General features: G+C 40.0%; 1 protein-coding gene across 4 annotated transcripts in view; it reads left to right on the top strand.

The window, feature by feature from the left end:
- Positions 1-1,907: 1,907 nt before the first annotated feature.
- Positions 1,908-16,343, top strand: part of Vps13a (vacuolar protein sorting 13 homolog A) — a 197,325-nt gene continuing 182,889 nt past the window's right edge. For all 4 annotated transcript variants that reach the window (XM_029542348.1, XM_021191562.2, XM_029542349.1 and 1 more), the window contains exons 1-2: positions 1,908-2,171; positions 15,196-15,239. In XM_029542348.1, the coding sequence (XP_029398208.1) occupies positions 2,072-2,171; positions 15,196-15,239 (144 nt within the window). In that variant the 5' untranslated portion in view covers positions 1,908-2,071. The remainder of the gene's footprint in view (positions 2,172-15,195; positions 15,240-16,343) is intronic.

Here is a 16,343-nt window from a genome sequence, read left to right as displayed (position 1 = left end):
CCAGGAGGAACTAGAATGGTGGGTCTCAACTTTCTTATTGCTGAGACCCTTTAACACAGTTCCTCATGAAATGGCAACTCCTAACCATAAAGTTATTTTCGTTGCTACTTCACAACTGTAATCTTGCTACTGTTATGAATTGTAATGCAAATATCTTTCTTTTCCAATGGTCTTAGGCAACCCCTGTGAAAGGCTCCTTCAGGACCCTAGAGGTGGATACCCACAGTTTGAGAACACACGAACTGGGGCTGTGGAGGGGAAGACTAGAGGAGTGGAGTAATGTCTATGAAGCTACAATGGAGAAGCCTTCATCCCTGTTGGGTAAGTACTTCCCACACCCACACTCCTGTAACTAAGACCTCAGATATGCTCTTTAAGGAAGCCCAACAAACTCATTGATCCTCCAACGTGAACTTTGATGGAATCATATCTGAATTTGTCCTTGGGGACCATAGGAGAAGCACTACAGTGTTTTATATCTTCCCTGGAATGAAATTTTAGAATAGGCTCAAGAGACGACTCTGCATAATAGCATTTGCTTCAGAGGACCTGAATTCTGTTGCCAGCACCCACCCACATGGAGGCTCACAACCTCCTGTAACGCCAATACCAGGGAGCTATTCCTGAGGGTACCAGGTAGGAATGTGGAAAACACTTATACACACAAATGATATTTAAAATTGAGCTAAATAAAAATTCATATGTTTAGAATCTCGATAGAAAATCCATGAAAACAGAAGGGGCCCTATTTGGGAAGAAGGAAAGGAATCAGTCAATAGAAAGGACATACATATATATCAATATGTTATAATGAAACCCATTATTTTGTAAAATATATGCTAATGTATTCTTTAAAAGCTAAAAACAAAGTTTACACTATTTTTGCTCTTTTTTTCTGAAAGGCTAGTCTTAAGCCTATAAATTTGAGATACTTGATGACTATGCACAAAACACACTAAATGCCAAATCAGGATGTGCCTTGCGAAGAGAAAGTTTAAAGTGTACTACTGCTGCTTCTGAAATCCTCAGGATTAATGTCGGTTCTCTAAGTTGCACCTCTGTCTTGTGACCTCAGGACTTTGGGACTAATTTTCTCTAAGTCCAAGCGTGGAGCGGAGGACACTACTTATTTTAGGATGGCCACTAAGGCTCAGGGGTGTCTTCCTTGGTTCTTGTCAGGCTCTCTGTTGTCCCCGGACTGACTCAAACGTGCTGTGCTACACTTTAACATGACTGGCGGCTTCCACATAAATGATTTGACCGGAAAAGGTACCAAGAGCAGTTGCACATTAAGAACTTGGAACTTATCTCCCGACTTTACTCTCCCTCGCCCCTCCTCAGCACAGATTCCAGCATAGATTCGTAGCTGAGGAAGTCAGTGAAGGCAACTGAAGGGCCAGTTCTCATCCTTGTCAGGAGCCGGGAGAACCTGAGAAGGCACCCAAGCACCAAGGCTGGCCGAACCTCACAACTGGTAATAATGGGGAAAAGCGTCCTGGGAAACTGCCTCAGGAAACTTCCCGCAACCTCGCACCAAGCTGTACACTCTCCACTCTTTGGATCCCGCGACCTTAGTTTTCTCTTTCGGAAGGGGCGTTCCTGTCGGTTAGTCCCACGCCCCGCCACCTAGAGAAAGCTTGCCGTGGGTAAAGAGGAGAATCATTCCAGGGCGGGGTCTCTAGTGCTCGATTGGTGTCCTGTTGCTAAGCGACAGATAGGAGGCGGGGTCGACGGGAGAGGCGCGGCCCGCCGGAGAGGCGCGGCCGGCGGGAGAGGCGCGGCGTTCCGCTCGCGGGCAAGGGCGGGCCCGCGGCTGCGCAGCCGCCGTCCCTCACTCTCGCTCCGGGACGCGCCTCCAGTTCCGCGTCGGTCACGCCCCCACGCGCAGTCCGAGCTGCGCACGCGTGGTGCGAGCGGCTACCTTCCTTCTGTGGGGCTCGCGGTCGGGTTGAGGGGACCCGGCAGCACCGGCACCGTAGCCGGAGCGGGCCGGGAGCCGGTAAGCCGAGCCGTCTCGAGGGAGGAGCAGCGTGGGTAGTGCCGCGGTGCCCTACGCGGCAGAGAAAAAAAAATGGTATTCGAGTCGGTGGTCGTGGACGTGTTGAACCGGTTCCTGGGGGACTATGTGGTGAACCTGGACGAGTCCCAGCTCTCCCTGGGCATTTGGAAAGGTAAAGGTGGGGTCGCCGCTCCAGGGTCGCGGGAGACGGCGGCGCGGTTTCTCGTGACTTCGGTCCTTGGCCAGCCCGGCGCCGCCACCTGCAGCTGCCCGCCTCGCCCTTCAAGTTATGTAAAGCGGGGCGGCGGTTCCCGGGCGGGCGGCGCGAGCCGTGAGGTTGGGGGAGGCGCGGGCTGAAGCCTCGCGTCCCAGTGGGGGCCGGGTGCTGGTGACCCTTGGCCTCCGCTGGGCAAGGGAGCCATCCCTGGCACTTTCGCCCTGGGCTGTCAGGAAGGCTCCGGCGAGCCCACGGCCAGTCGCACGCCGACTTGCACGTGAAGGCCAGGCGCCATCCGCGAAGACACCCTTCGTCCCTTCCCTGCCCCATTTCACCGTGCTTTCTAGGCGAGTGCGGGCCACTGAACTTGGACTTGGGTGTTGCTTAGCTGGAACAGGCAAATGACAGGGGGCACAAAAGGAAAGGAAAGCCCCTCTCAGAGTATCTCAGAGTTACTTAGGTTTTCAGGTCGCAGCCTGACCAGGTGGGAATGTGGGTGTTTGTAAGACCTGAGTTTTTAAAAAAAGAACGAAAAGAAAATGCAGGAAAACAGACGGTCAAAATGTAAGTTGGGCTTTCCGTTTCTAGGCTCTCAGACCTGAAGAAGTGATGAGCACTCCTCTCAGTTGCTTAGATGGGAAGGGCTGCATCTACCCCTTCACTGCAATGCTTTACCTAATACAGTGTCTTATTTTTAGTGCTACACTCTTGTTTATTTTAAATAGCTATTAGCAAGTAGAGGCCTTTTTTGAAGTGAAAGTTCCAGGCCAAAGTTAGGGTTAATTATTTGTGTAAATAGTATGTGCATTCTCTGATACGTACTTACTTAAAGCTTTCTAAAAATTCTCGTTTATCTTGAGCCTTCTCATTTTTGAACTATTGAAAGCAAGTAATTTAGTTTTATTAAACAAGCCCTCTTCTTCCATGATAACGTGGGTAATTGATCTGTAAGTGCTAGCACAGCCTCTTTGAGATCAGGTGCTTGCAGAATGCTTAATCTGCTCTGCTTCTCCGTTGCAGAGTGAAGGTAACAAAACTCTATAGCTCAGAAAAAAGCCCCGAAGAATTTCTGAGCTGGGACCTGGAGAGATGGCTCAGTGGTTAAAAGCATTGGCTGCCTTTCCAGATGACTTGGATCCAAGTCCTGGTGTCCACATGGCAGCTTACAGGGCATCTGTCTTTCTCTTCTGGCTCTAGGGGCCACTGCACACAAGCATGTGTGGCGCACAGACTTACACACAGGCAAAACACTCGTACATACAAATGAAAACAATGACATGAACAAGAAAAAGTTACTTGAACAGTGGTTTGATTTGTAATGAAATGTTTTTACATTTAAGGTGCAGGTTTCACCAAATTTATGTATTTAAAGTTTACCTAGAATAAAGTTGAGTCTTGTGAATAGTTTGTTTTAACAAACCTTAAGAATGTTTCAACTATCTCAATAATGATACAAAAAGACTGCAAGCCTAGGAAATTCCCTCTTCTATTTCTTTGTAATTGATTCTTCCTCAAGTGGCAACTATGTCTCTGTTTACAATCTGCTGATGTGCCTTTATTTTTTAGAGTGTTAGATAAATTGAATCCTTTGGCTATGGAGCTTTTTCTCTTTGAGATATGGTTTCACTATGTAGCCCTGGCTGGCCTGGAACTTAGAATCTTCTTGCTTTGGTTCCTGAATGCTGGAGTTAAAGGTCTGTGCCATCACACTCGGCTTCTGTGTAGCAGCTTGAGTCAGGCTTCTTAACAGAATGCAGAGAAGTCATCCATGCGTCATTCATGTCCTGCATACATTACCTTGTCCTGCCATTCCCATACTTCTGAGCAGGACAAGGTGATGTATGCAGGTCTTTATGGCTTGTTATAAACACAGGTTTGCCATCTTTGCAGTATTTCCTTTTTGGCAGTTAAAAGGAAAAATGCATTAGGTTTTAGTGTGAACATAAATTATTTCTTTGGAGTAAATACCTAACAGTGGGATTGTGAATGGTAAGTAAATATGTAACTTTATGAGAAGTGAAATGATTTGGTTAAGGTCAGATTGTGTCTCCTAAAAGTTCTATGTTGGAAGCTTAGCCCCTAGTCTGGCGATCATAAGAGTTGCTGGGTCTTTTAGATGTAGGCCTAACAAGGCATAGTAGCCTCTCACCTTAGCTTTCAGTTTCTTTTTGTGAGCTGTCTCTCTGTCCCTGTGTCTGTCTGTCTGTCTGTCTGTCTCTCTCTCTCTCTCTCTCCAATTTAGTATTTTTTAATGTAATAGTTGTACAGCACTTACCACTAATTCTAGAACATTTAACTACCTCCCACAGCCCCCCCCCCAAACTCTCAGCTCATTAGCATACATTACATATTCTTTATTCATGAGTACCCCACCTTTGGAAGTCATTTGTCTTCTGACTTCATGGATTTGCTGACTCTTGACATTTAATTTAAGTGTAGTCATGTAATATTCTTTTGTTACTGGCTTCCTTATTTAAGGCATCTTATATGTCTTTACTATTGAAGGGTGGATTAAATAGTATTTAACGGTGTGAATATTTATTGAGTCATCTGTTGGGCATTTATGTTGTTTCTAACTTTTGTGATATTATAGATACCACTATGAACATTCATGTGAATATTTTTTAAAGGCATGTTTAAAATTCCCACTGCTAAGGTGGGTGTGGTAGAACATGCCTTTAATTCCAGCACTGGAAAGGCAGATGAAGATCCCTGAGTTCAAGGTCATCTTGGTATACAGATGAGGTTCTAAGACAGCCAAGGATATACAGTGAAATCCTGTCTTGAAAAACCAAAAAAATAATAAATAAGTGAAAAAATTTCCATTAATAAATATGTATAAATGTAGTTTCTGGATCATGTGGTGACATGTGTAAGAATTTGATTATATTTTGATAAATGAAACAAAGTTAAAAAAAAAAAAAGAAAAGAATAGTCTCCTGTGAATTCCAAAAGGAGCAACTCTAGTTAAATCTGGGCTTTAAAAAGTTCATTGAAAGTTGAAAATTTTGATAATGGAAATTAGATTGTTATGTTTGGAAAACACTGTTTCTTTGATGTTATCCACCACCTCTGGGCTTTCGTAATCTTTGCATCCTCCCTACTTCAAGATCTCTGAGCCTTGGGAGAAGGATTTTGGTAAATCTGTCCCCTTTACCATGACCATTTATGTGACCATTCCACACTTGTATTCTCTGCCTGTTGACCAGTTGAGGGCATAGGTGTCAACTGCCATACACTATAAGGAGATGCTTCTTTGTTTGAAAGATGTTCTCATCCATGAGTATAGCAATAGCATATTAGGAGTTGTTTTAGTAGTATGTCCTTTTAGCAGAGTCGTATTGGGTTTTCTTCTAGGACCTATGATCAAGGTAACAGAGATTCTAGGTGGCTATAACAGTGCCAGATATGAGCTCCACCTCACAGAACAGGCCTTAGATCCTATCAGAGAGTGGTTTGCTATTCCTACAGTTCCCACTATTGCACCAGTGGGAATATCTTGAAAGTCCAACGTCTGCAGCTTTTAACCACTGAGCCATCCACCAGCCCCAAGTACAGTATTTCTTGTAAGATTTTGTTTTTTGCTTGAATTATCTGTTGGTGAGAGTAAGGTACTAGACTTACCTGCTGTAACTGTAATGAGACCTGTCCTTAGGTCCAGTAGTATTCTATAAAATGATTAGTATGAGGTTTGTGGCATTTATAATCCAAATAACCTTTTGAATAGAGCTCTTTATAAATATGGTAACTCTTTTTAAGTCTTCTACCTTGAAGTTCATTTATGAGACAGGAGAATAGCTACCACTTTCGTATTCCATTTGTTTAGAATATAATTTTTCATCCTTTCACTTTTAGTTTTGGTGTTTGTTGTTGTTGTTGTTGGTGGTGGTGGTGGTGGTGAGTTGAGGTTTTTGCAAACTGTATTTTGTTGGGTGTTTTGAAGACTCCATCCTGTCAGTCTGTGTAAAAAGTAAATTAAGAGCATTTCTATTTTGTGGCTTTTAGTGAAAGATAATCTACTTGTTCTTATTTTTTTCTTCTAGTTTCAAATATTTTTTGTTTTTCTTACTAATGTTTAAATGTATAAAAATTTTTGACTCCTCATTTTCATGTATTTCCTCTTCTGAGAGTTATTTTTATACTGTCATGGTTATTTTATCTTCTCCTGGCTGTAGGGTTCCTTTTGTAATGGGTTAGTGGCCATGGGTCCCTTTAGTCTATGTCTGTTGTGGAAGGTCTTTGTATTATTTTTGTTTATATTTCTGGGTACAGAAGTACACCATTCCATGCTGTCTCAGACCTTAGAGTTTCTGATGAGAAATCCACTATTTGTATGGATTGTCTTATCTTGTGTGTGTGTGTGTGTGTGCACATGTGTGCACGCATGCCCATGTGTGCACATGCATGAACATGTCTGTAGAGTGTGTAAGTGTATGTAAAGTCATTATAGGCTGTCATCATCCACTCTTTCTTTTTGAGTCAGTTTTTGACTTAGAACATGTCAAGTAGGTTAGACTGGCTTGCCAGTGAGCCTAAGGGTTCCATTAGCCTGCTTCCCCAGTGTCTGGATAAGAAGTACATTCAGAAATTGAGTCTCAGAGGCACTGTACTCCTTATGCTTGCATAGAAAGAACTTTACTAGTGACCCTTTTCCCTAGCCTTGATTTTTCTTTAAATGTGATTTGGCTGTTCTCTCTTGCAATATTTCATACTTGTTCTTTACTCTTTGATAAGCTTTTGGCAGTTTAGCTATGAAATGTTGGGGAGATGTCCTTTGTTGTTATGACGTTTGAAGTTCTAAATGATTCTAATATTATTATACCTTTCTTATGGTTTGTAACTTTTCTGCTCTTACTTTGCTGAGTCGGTTTCCTGTGTTTCAGTTCATTATGTTTTCTAAGTATACATATGTTTGTGCTTTTGATGGCATCCCAGAGATTTTATGTATTATGTTCATTTGCTTGTTTGTTTATTTTTACCATATACTTTTTGCAAACCTGAAAATCAAATTGTGGTCCTTGCATGTGAGATTGATCCCAACACAGAATAAACTCAGCATGTTGTTACACATCTGTAAACCCAGCACTTGGGAGGTGAGGCAGGAGGATTAGGAGTTCAGAGTTGTCCTTGTTACATAGTGAGTTGGGGCCAGCTTAGGTTACATGAGATCTTGTCTCAAAAAAAAAAAAAAAAGTTCTGTCAAAATGTTCAGTTATACTGTCAAGACCAGATAATCATAACTAATCCCAATAAGCATATTCTTCATTGTCTTGGGGTGTGTGTTCCCCTGTAGAAAATTAATGCTGAGGGTCATCTCTTTCATTGTGGTGGCTCTCAGACACCTGGTGGTAGTTGTGGCTGTGCTATGTAGAATGCCTTTCAGTTTCCCAGCACACCAGAATGAATTAAGGAGGAATATACAACTGCCTAGGCCAGTTGATTAGCGTTATTCGGGTTGCATAGTCCAGAGCTGAGCCTGTGCTGAGGTTTCAGTGTGTCAAGTCAGTGCAGGCACACATATGGCTCAGGCTCTCCCCTAGAGCCCTTCTTCTGCGTACTCTGAGGGCAGATGTGATGCTGTGCTGCAGTGTTAGCGACTCCATTTCTGTGCACATTGACAGCGAGGGTTATGGAGACTTTGGTACCTGTGCTAGGAGGTCTCTAGGCAGTTCATTTCCTGTTAGTCTAGTATGAAGAAACTTAACTCCTCTAAGAAAGCACACTTGACTGGTTCCCTCTAGTCTTTGAACTATCTTGTGAATTGCTGAGTTTGAAGGGGAAGCATCTTCTTTATTCCATTATGCATAGCAATCCACTTTTCTACTACAGAGGAATTGCTCACTGAATCCACTGTATTGTGTTTCTCATCTCACCTGGAGATGAGAAAATACAGGTGTTTTTAGTTCCCGTAGCTATAAGTTCACAGAAAACTGATTTTATATCTTACACAGGACCATCTTACACAAGATGGCTCTCTTTTAAGTTCTGTGAAAATATACTGTGAATGTGGAGAACGTCTCCAAACCCTTTTTGCTATGTAGATCCAAATCATTTTTGTCTGTTCGGGCAGTATTTCCTTTAGGTGCCAGATTCTTTTTGTTTACTGTTGAACTTCAGTATTTTCCCACATCCACCCATTATATTAAACCACTGCCTTTTCGTTTCATTGTATCTTGTGAAGTGATTGTGGAGAAATGAACAAGTGCTGGCTAGCTTCTCCAATCTCTAATGCCCCCACTGACTCTTCTTTCACCCAAACCTGACCAATCAATAGAACATGATTTTTGTTGGAAAAATCCTTTCCTGACTTTTCCCTCCAAATTCCTACTCACCCCCGGAGGCAGTTACTATTTAGATTTTTAAAAACAAGTCATACACACTGTATTTATTGAGACAAGGTTTTTACTATGCTGCCTAGGCCAGTCTCAAATTTACTCTATAGCATGTCTGACCTTGAATTTGAAATCTTTGACTTGTTGATATTATAGATTATATGGATTATTTTCCACTTGCTGAACTAGACTTGTATTTGTGGTATAAATTATACTTCATTAGGGTGTTTTCTATTCTGTTTACTTATATTTTGATTAGACTCTTAGCATCTGTTCATATTAGTCTCTTGTAACTCCTTATCTGATTCGTAGGGTAGTACTTGCCTCAGAAAGTAAGTTTGGATGCATCCCCTCAGTTTCTGTTTGTTGGGATGCAGTATGTAGACCAAGGTGGCCCCAAACTCACAGAGATGTGCCTACCTTTGCCTTTCGAGTGGTGGGATTAAAGAGGTGTGTCATCATGCCTGAAATGAAGTGAAACTGAGATTTTTTTTTTTTTTGATTGTGGATTTTTCTTTTCTTAATTCAGTGCCACAGTGTCCCCTGTAAGGTTTGCTGTTACTGTACTTACTTTTTTTTTTTTTAAGTTGTATTTTCCTATGATAGAAAATGCCTTTTATGACTTCTTCAGCCTGGCATTCATTATTCAGAGCTAGAACTCTGAAATGTTTTTGTGCTTTGTCTCCCACCCTTTCTTCCCATTAGACTGACTTTTAGTTTCAGGCGTGATGTGATCTGAATATCACTCATGATCTTTCACACTGGCTCAGACACAGCCTGTTTTATAGGCTGGAGTAAATCTTACCTTGTGAGTGTTACATATGTGTTCCAGAGGAATATGTAATCCTCTGTTGGATGAAATGTTCCATAAATGTCAGTTGCATCCAGGGTTTGAGTGATAATCAAGTCAATTGTGTCTGTTTTCCTCCCCCTAAATATGTGTATAACTGAGTAGTTATCAGATCTCTGACAGGAATAGTGGATTTGCCTTTTTCCAGTTGTACTTCTATCCTTTTGACTCACATATTTTGACAGTAGTCAGACACATACACATTAAGTATTACGTGACTTTCCTTGGGAGATGTCAAAAATGCTTATTCATCCCAAATATGGTACCAGTGACAGACAAAAGACATGAGTCCACCCAAGTCTACCGTTCATATAGATCACAGCTCTTACTTCAAAGGGAAACACAAGAATTTATTCTGAGCCAAATTTGAGTGACCCATGGCCTGAGAACATAGATTCTGGTTGCCTCAAATAACGTGTTCAGTGTGGATGCAGTTGTGTGAACTTTTATAGTTTAGGACAAAAGAAAGCCATAAGTTAAGGCATTTACAATACTCTGGTGAGGATATTAGCTAGACTTCTAACAGCAAGTCTTGGAAAATTCGACTATAGCATTTATCAGAGTGAAAGTAGATATGTTAAGGGAAATCCTGAAAACTCCTGAGAACGGGAGGGATTCTAAAGGAGGAGTACCTTCAGCTAGAGATTTTACATTTTATCTGATATATTCTTAATTTGGGGGTTGATTGAAACTAGTGGACTAACTCCAGAAGATATTAGGTTAGATACAGCTTAGCAATGAATGGCAATTAAGAGGACTAGAAAATAACAAGATAATTTAGCTCATGATCTGCAAATTCCAGTTACTTATAATTCAGAGTTGGGATGTGTCAGATCCCCTTGCAAAATCTTGACTTTTGTGGCCTTTTGGAGGCACTCACTTAGGTTTGTAGCTCTGCTGTTGGCCATGTATCACATGAGGCTCTGTGCATGTGGAGGCTGTTTCTAGCAAGAAGAAAGCCCATTGCTAGGGATGGTGAAGATTAGGCTGAGGAGGCAGGACTGTGGTCTTCAGGGGAGGGAAATGGCTTGTTGAAACCTTAATGGAACAGGCCCAGGGTCATTTTTTTTTTTTTAAACAGATGCAATATTTTATTGCTGCGGGAAAATGGCACTTTGGTGTTTGCAAGTCAGGCGGAGAACTTAGTGTTTTGTTCATTTTTTTTTAAAATATTTTTTATTAGATTTTTCTTTATTTACATTTCAAATGCTATCCCGAAAGTTCCCTATACCCTCCCCCCACCCCTGCTCCCCTACCCACCCACTCCCACTTCTTGGCCCTGGCATTCCCCTGTGCTGGGTCACACAAAGTTTGCAAGACCAAGGGGCCTCTCTTCCCAATGATGGCCGATTAGGCCATCTTCTGCTACATATGCAGCTAGAGACGTGAGCTCAGGGGGTACTGGTTAGTTCATATTGTTGTTCCACCTACAGGGTTGCAACCCCCTTCAGCTGCCCCAGGGTCACATTAACATAATTTGGAATTATGACCCGAGTCTGTTTTTTATATCCTTTGTGTCTGATATAGCATTTGTGTGGACATATTATGGGAGTATATTATACCTAACATTAATCAAGACCTAAGTATGACCTAAAGTAAAACAGGTAGTTCTGGCAACCATACTCCTTTAATCAGACTGGGTTTTTTTTCCCCTCCTTCTATGTTTGTACTTGCTATTTATGTATAATGAAATATTTGATGTTTCAAGTATTTGAAATAATTTATTATTTTTTTAACTTTTAGTCTTTTGGTCAATTTCATTTTGCAGTTAACCTCATTTGGAGTGACTGGTTCTAATTTAGGAAATATTTTTATTGTCCAAATTATTATAATTGTTATTTGTGACTAATACTTTTCATTTGTCATACTATTTTTGGTATTTTACCAGATGCCAGTTTGTAGAAATAATTGTATAGTTACGTTGTAGAAGAAAACAGATACTAATACAGTATCATTTTAGTTTTTTTCTCCAATAAAATTGAGCTTTTCCCATACACAAAATATTATATCAACAGGGGTAGAAACAAAAGGCCAGACATGTAGGGAATCAGGGTTTCATAGATTTTTTTTTTCAGTTTAATAAAATTATATTTCTTACTTTATAGTCAGAAATGGAAATGGGACTCCATTAGTAATTATTTTTATAATGTCCATGTACTTCTCATCATTAATATCTGAATGCTTAGTATTGTTTTCACCCTGGCTAAGTGTACCAAGCCCATGAGATTCATGGGCTCATAAAGTATATAGTCTCTTGGGTTAAAAGTTCTTTAGTTTTGAAAAACAGTTTATTTGTCCTAGTTTTGAACAGTAATACTTTTAAGAGAACAACTTTGTTATGACTTTTAGCAAATTTAGCATGTTAAGAAATTTTTAGTTTAGTATTGATGATTCCAGAGAATATTGGGCTCTGGTGTCTGGCCAGTTTTGGTGCATGAATGCTATTGCCATTGGAGACTGTTTTTGGATAAAAAGGACCAACCCAAAATCCTAATAAGAGTTAATATAGTTAGTACGAGATCTGGATAAGACACATGCTTCCCAGAAACTTTAGTTTGTATATGACAGCATTTTATTATCAAAAAAGTAATGCCATAATCCAGTTGTTATGTACAGTTAATATTCTTCCTTTTTTCTTAATAGGAAGAAATTCTATTGATTTTGAATGTAGGAGTTTGGATTTAAAGGTACCTCCCAAATATAATCAATCTCTGTCAGTCTGAAAACTATTTAAAAATTCAAGTTATACTGAATATGGGAGAATTCTTTTTATGATGATAGTGAATAATTGGGATCTCTTTAAACACAAAGATTTTATTCAAGCAAAGTAAAGTCTTACTTTATTGGATAACACATCAGTCATAACACAAACATGACAATGACAGGTTGAAGCGGCTTTTTTCACTGAAACCAATAGTATGTCTAAAATTTAGGAAAGTATATCTACAAATCTCATTTTAGAAATATTTAACTATGAAAGGATTTAACGTAGGTGAGGTACTTGTCAACATAGTTAAAGATGAACACCACCCAACCTTTTTGAAGTTTGTGTGGATGTATGCTCATGCATGAGTACAACCTTAAGGTGAAGAATATAAATCTCAAAGTTTATCTACTGAAGTTTTATCCAACAGGATCTTGTTGGAAATACCTAATAGGTTTCTTTCTATCCAGGCTGAATGGAATTTCTGATGTGTTATCTTTTCCAATTGATGAAATCCCATCTTTAGCTCCCTGTGGTAGTTGGAATTGGTTTGGCCCTCATGGAGAGATGGCTTAGCTATTAAGAGCACCACATGACTGAAGCTGCCAAGTTCTGCTGCTTGCTGGGACTGGAATATGACCCATTTCCTTTTTTTTTTTTTTTTTTTTTTTAATCAAAGTTTTGTTTCCTGCTTTCTCTGGCTTTCGTTAAGCATTTTGTATAACCATTTTTCTTGCATATTAAGTATACGTTAAAAAGCTGTTTGGAGTTTGTAGTATTCATTTAAATATAATCTAAGTCCATTCTCATGACACTCTGCTGCTTCCTGGGCTCCTGTTCTGAGGAGTGAGCCAGTGCATTGCTGCTGTTAATGTCTGGAACAAAGAACTTTCTATTAGCTTATTTAAGAATAATGAAAATAAAAGATTTGATTTTACCCTCATTACTTAATTTTCCTTTTTTCTTACATTGTACTTTAAGCATTTCCTTTAAAGGAATCTACTGGTAACATTTCTTGTTACTTGTTAATCATCTGGGAGTTTTAATTTTCTTCCAGAGGTCTGCCCCTTTTGAAAGATTATACACACACACACACACATACACACACACACACACACACATACACACACACACATACACACACATACACACTTTCAGAGGTAAGGTCTCACTATGTAGTCCTGGTTACCCTAAAATTTACTATGTAGGGCAGGCTGACTGCAGAGATACTCCTGGCTCTGCCTCCAAAGTACTGGGATCAAAGGTGTGTGCCACCATGCTAACCTCAATGTTTATGTTCTTTACTGCACCCCATATCCAATTCTTGGACCTGAGTGAGGCAAGTTTAGCCAGGTATGGGTCAGTGCAGTGCAGGATCTCCACAGTGAGTGTGCAGGTAATTAACAGACCTGGGGATGGGGGTGGAGGATGGTATTTTTCCCTCTGGGGAGGTGGCAGGGTCTCTGGGGCAAGGTTTTTATGCCTCTGTAACATTGGCCAGAGCAAGGATGTTAGAAGGTGTTTCATCTGCATCTTCAGGGGCTGAAGGTAGGGTGGGTAGAGGGAGACCTTATAAGGTCAAACAAGGAGTGAAGTCTCATAACTGACCCAGCACAGGGGAATGCCAGGGCCAAGAAGTGGGAGTAGGTGGGTAGGGGAACAGGGGCCAGGGGAGGGCATAGAGAAATTTCAGGATAGCATTTGAAATGTAAATAAAGAAAATATCTAATAAAAAATGGAAAAAAAAAAGAAAAAATTCTAAATAGGGTTGGTGGTCGGGGAGCCAGCTTTATGGCACTAGGTTGGGAGAAGGTGGGGCAGCCAATTCCTGCTGTCCACATGTTTGAGGTATCCCTGGTTGAAGCTCCCTCAACATGTAACCATCACTAAATTCACACTATGTTATAGCATTGAACAATTTATCTGTAGAACAAAAGTCAAACCCTGTACCCATTAAGCAGTAATTACTCATACTCTACTATCTCCAAACCATGATAGAGGTTGTGTTTGTTCTATTTTTGCTGGTTTCTTTCATCTAACAGTGTGGTCTTATAGTTCGTCCATGTTGTAGCATGAATTCAACTCATTTTTAAAAATAAATATTCTTGTCGTGTGTGTGTGTGTGTGTGTGTGTGTGTGTGTATGTGTGTGTGTCTGTGTTTTGTTTTGTTTTTCCCTCCAGCTGTTGATGAATGCATGAGTTGCTCTTGCCTTTGTAATAATGCTGGTATGAATGTGAATTTTTCTCTTCATTATCTATGCATTCAGATACTCTGAGGAAATTCTTACAAGTAGAATTGCTGAATCATATCATATCCCCCACTTGTCTTTGTGGTTGGTTATCTGCTTGGAAGTTCTTTTCCTGTGATTGTGCTTTTTAGCTTAATGTGTGCTCTTAAGAGGCAGAGAGAGTCACTTACAGATTATTGTTAGATGCTGTTTATCAGTTTCCTTGAATCCATTCTGCCAATTTATGTCTGTTGCAGAGCATTGAGCCTGGGGAGTTGTACATGTTGAGCAAGCTCTACCACTAAGCTCTGTCCCAGACTGTGTAGCTCACTCACACTGACCTCACACTTGCTACTCATTGGTTCTTCTGCCTCTGGCCTCCAAAGTACAAGATTTAGAAATGTTTCCTGCCTGCTAAACCATTGTGTGTAATTAAACTGATAGGGAGTAATTTTGTGTTCTCATTTTGTCATAGCTTTGTGTGAGTACATATTGTGCATATGTGTGTATCTTTCTCTGTGTGTGTTTGTGTGAGTGTGTGTTTGTGTGTGTGTGTGTGTGTGTGTGTGAACTCAGAGGAGAGAGGAGGGCATCAGGTATCCTTCCCTATTGCTTTGTGCTTTTTCCCCTTGAGGCAGATAAATGGCATCTGGGGTATTTTGTGTCTAGGCTAGTGGTGGGCAAGGTATTTTCCTGTCAGATCTTCTTAGCTTAGGCAGAAGAGTGAACATGAGCTGGTCAAAATATAACTGCTTTTTAATTATATACATTTTTACCTCTGGTGTCATATTTAAAATGAAACATTTAATTTAAAAATGTAATACAGTTGAATATATCATTTTCTTTCTTTTTTTTTCTTTAAAGGAGCTGTGGCCCTCAAGAATCTTGTAATTAAAGAAAATGCATTGGTATGTCTTGCTTATGGAAATTTATGATATTAGTGCATTTAATTGCTACACTTATTTCTTATTTAACATGCCATATAAATTACTGAACTATGAAAAAGATTTTGAAAGTTTCATAAAATGTGAATTTGCAAAGTAGGCCTTTAAATCCTAAAAGATAGAAACTGAGTGTACTGTTTTCTCATTTAAAATATTTCTATTTATTTATCTCCATGTAGTATTACTGTGTAGTATTTAACTTGTCTTCTAGTTTATTTAACATATAACATGAAGTATATTAAACTCTTTGATGTGAACTATATTCACAATCTTTTGCAACTGTTCCAGCATCAGTTTTCACAACTCTTTCACATTGCCAAGAGAAACTCTAACCGTATTGAATAATAACTTCTGTTCTTGATTTCCACTGGTCTTGGGGATATTTCTTCATTGTACACTGATACTATACTCACTAAATAATTTTCTAAACTTTGTCTTCCATCCCTATAAATTTACTTCATCCAAATGATACCATGTCATATTCACATATTGTTATAATGTTTTCTTGGGTCATCCAACTTGTAGCATGGTGCCATTTCTTTTTACGACTGAATAGTCTCACTCTATGTCACCTTTTATGGTTTTCCATTCAGCCTTATTTTTTCCCTCTAGATTTTGATGAACACTTAGGTTGTTTCTGCTTTGGGTTCTTTCAAATGGAGCTGCAGCAGATACTTGCTTATGCTCACATAGATGTTTAAGGGTCTGCTTTCGGATTTTTGAGTATATACTTAAGAGTGAGTGTTTGGCCTTTCTAACACATTTAGCTTTTCCAGAATGACCTGAGGGTTTTTCTTGCAGCTGTGGAGCCACTTTACATTCCCTCCCTAGCAAGTTCTAATTTTTTGACATTTCTCAAATCTTGAAAAAAATAATTTGTATTTTATGAGTTAACCACTATCTTAGTAGATATGAAGTGGTATCTTGATGTCTTTCTTGATTAGCAGTTCTCAAATAATTACTATTTTCTGAATAGCTAGTGATGTGAGCATCTTCTCACATCCTTGTTCCTGTATGCCTATGTTCTTTGAAGCGATCTCTATTTAAATCCTTTGTGTGTGTCTGTGT

The sequence above is a fragment of the Mus pahari genome, chromosome 1 (genome assembly GCF_900095145.1).
Source record: "Mus pahari chromosome 1, PAHARI_EIJ_v1.1, whole genome shotgun sequence".
NCBI classification, from domain to species: Eukaryota; Metazoa; Chordata; class Mammalia; order Rodentia; family Muridae; genus Mus; species Mus pahari.
This window is presented reverse-complemented; position numbering and strand designations above follow the sequence as displayed.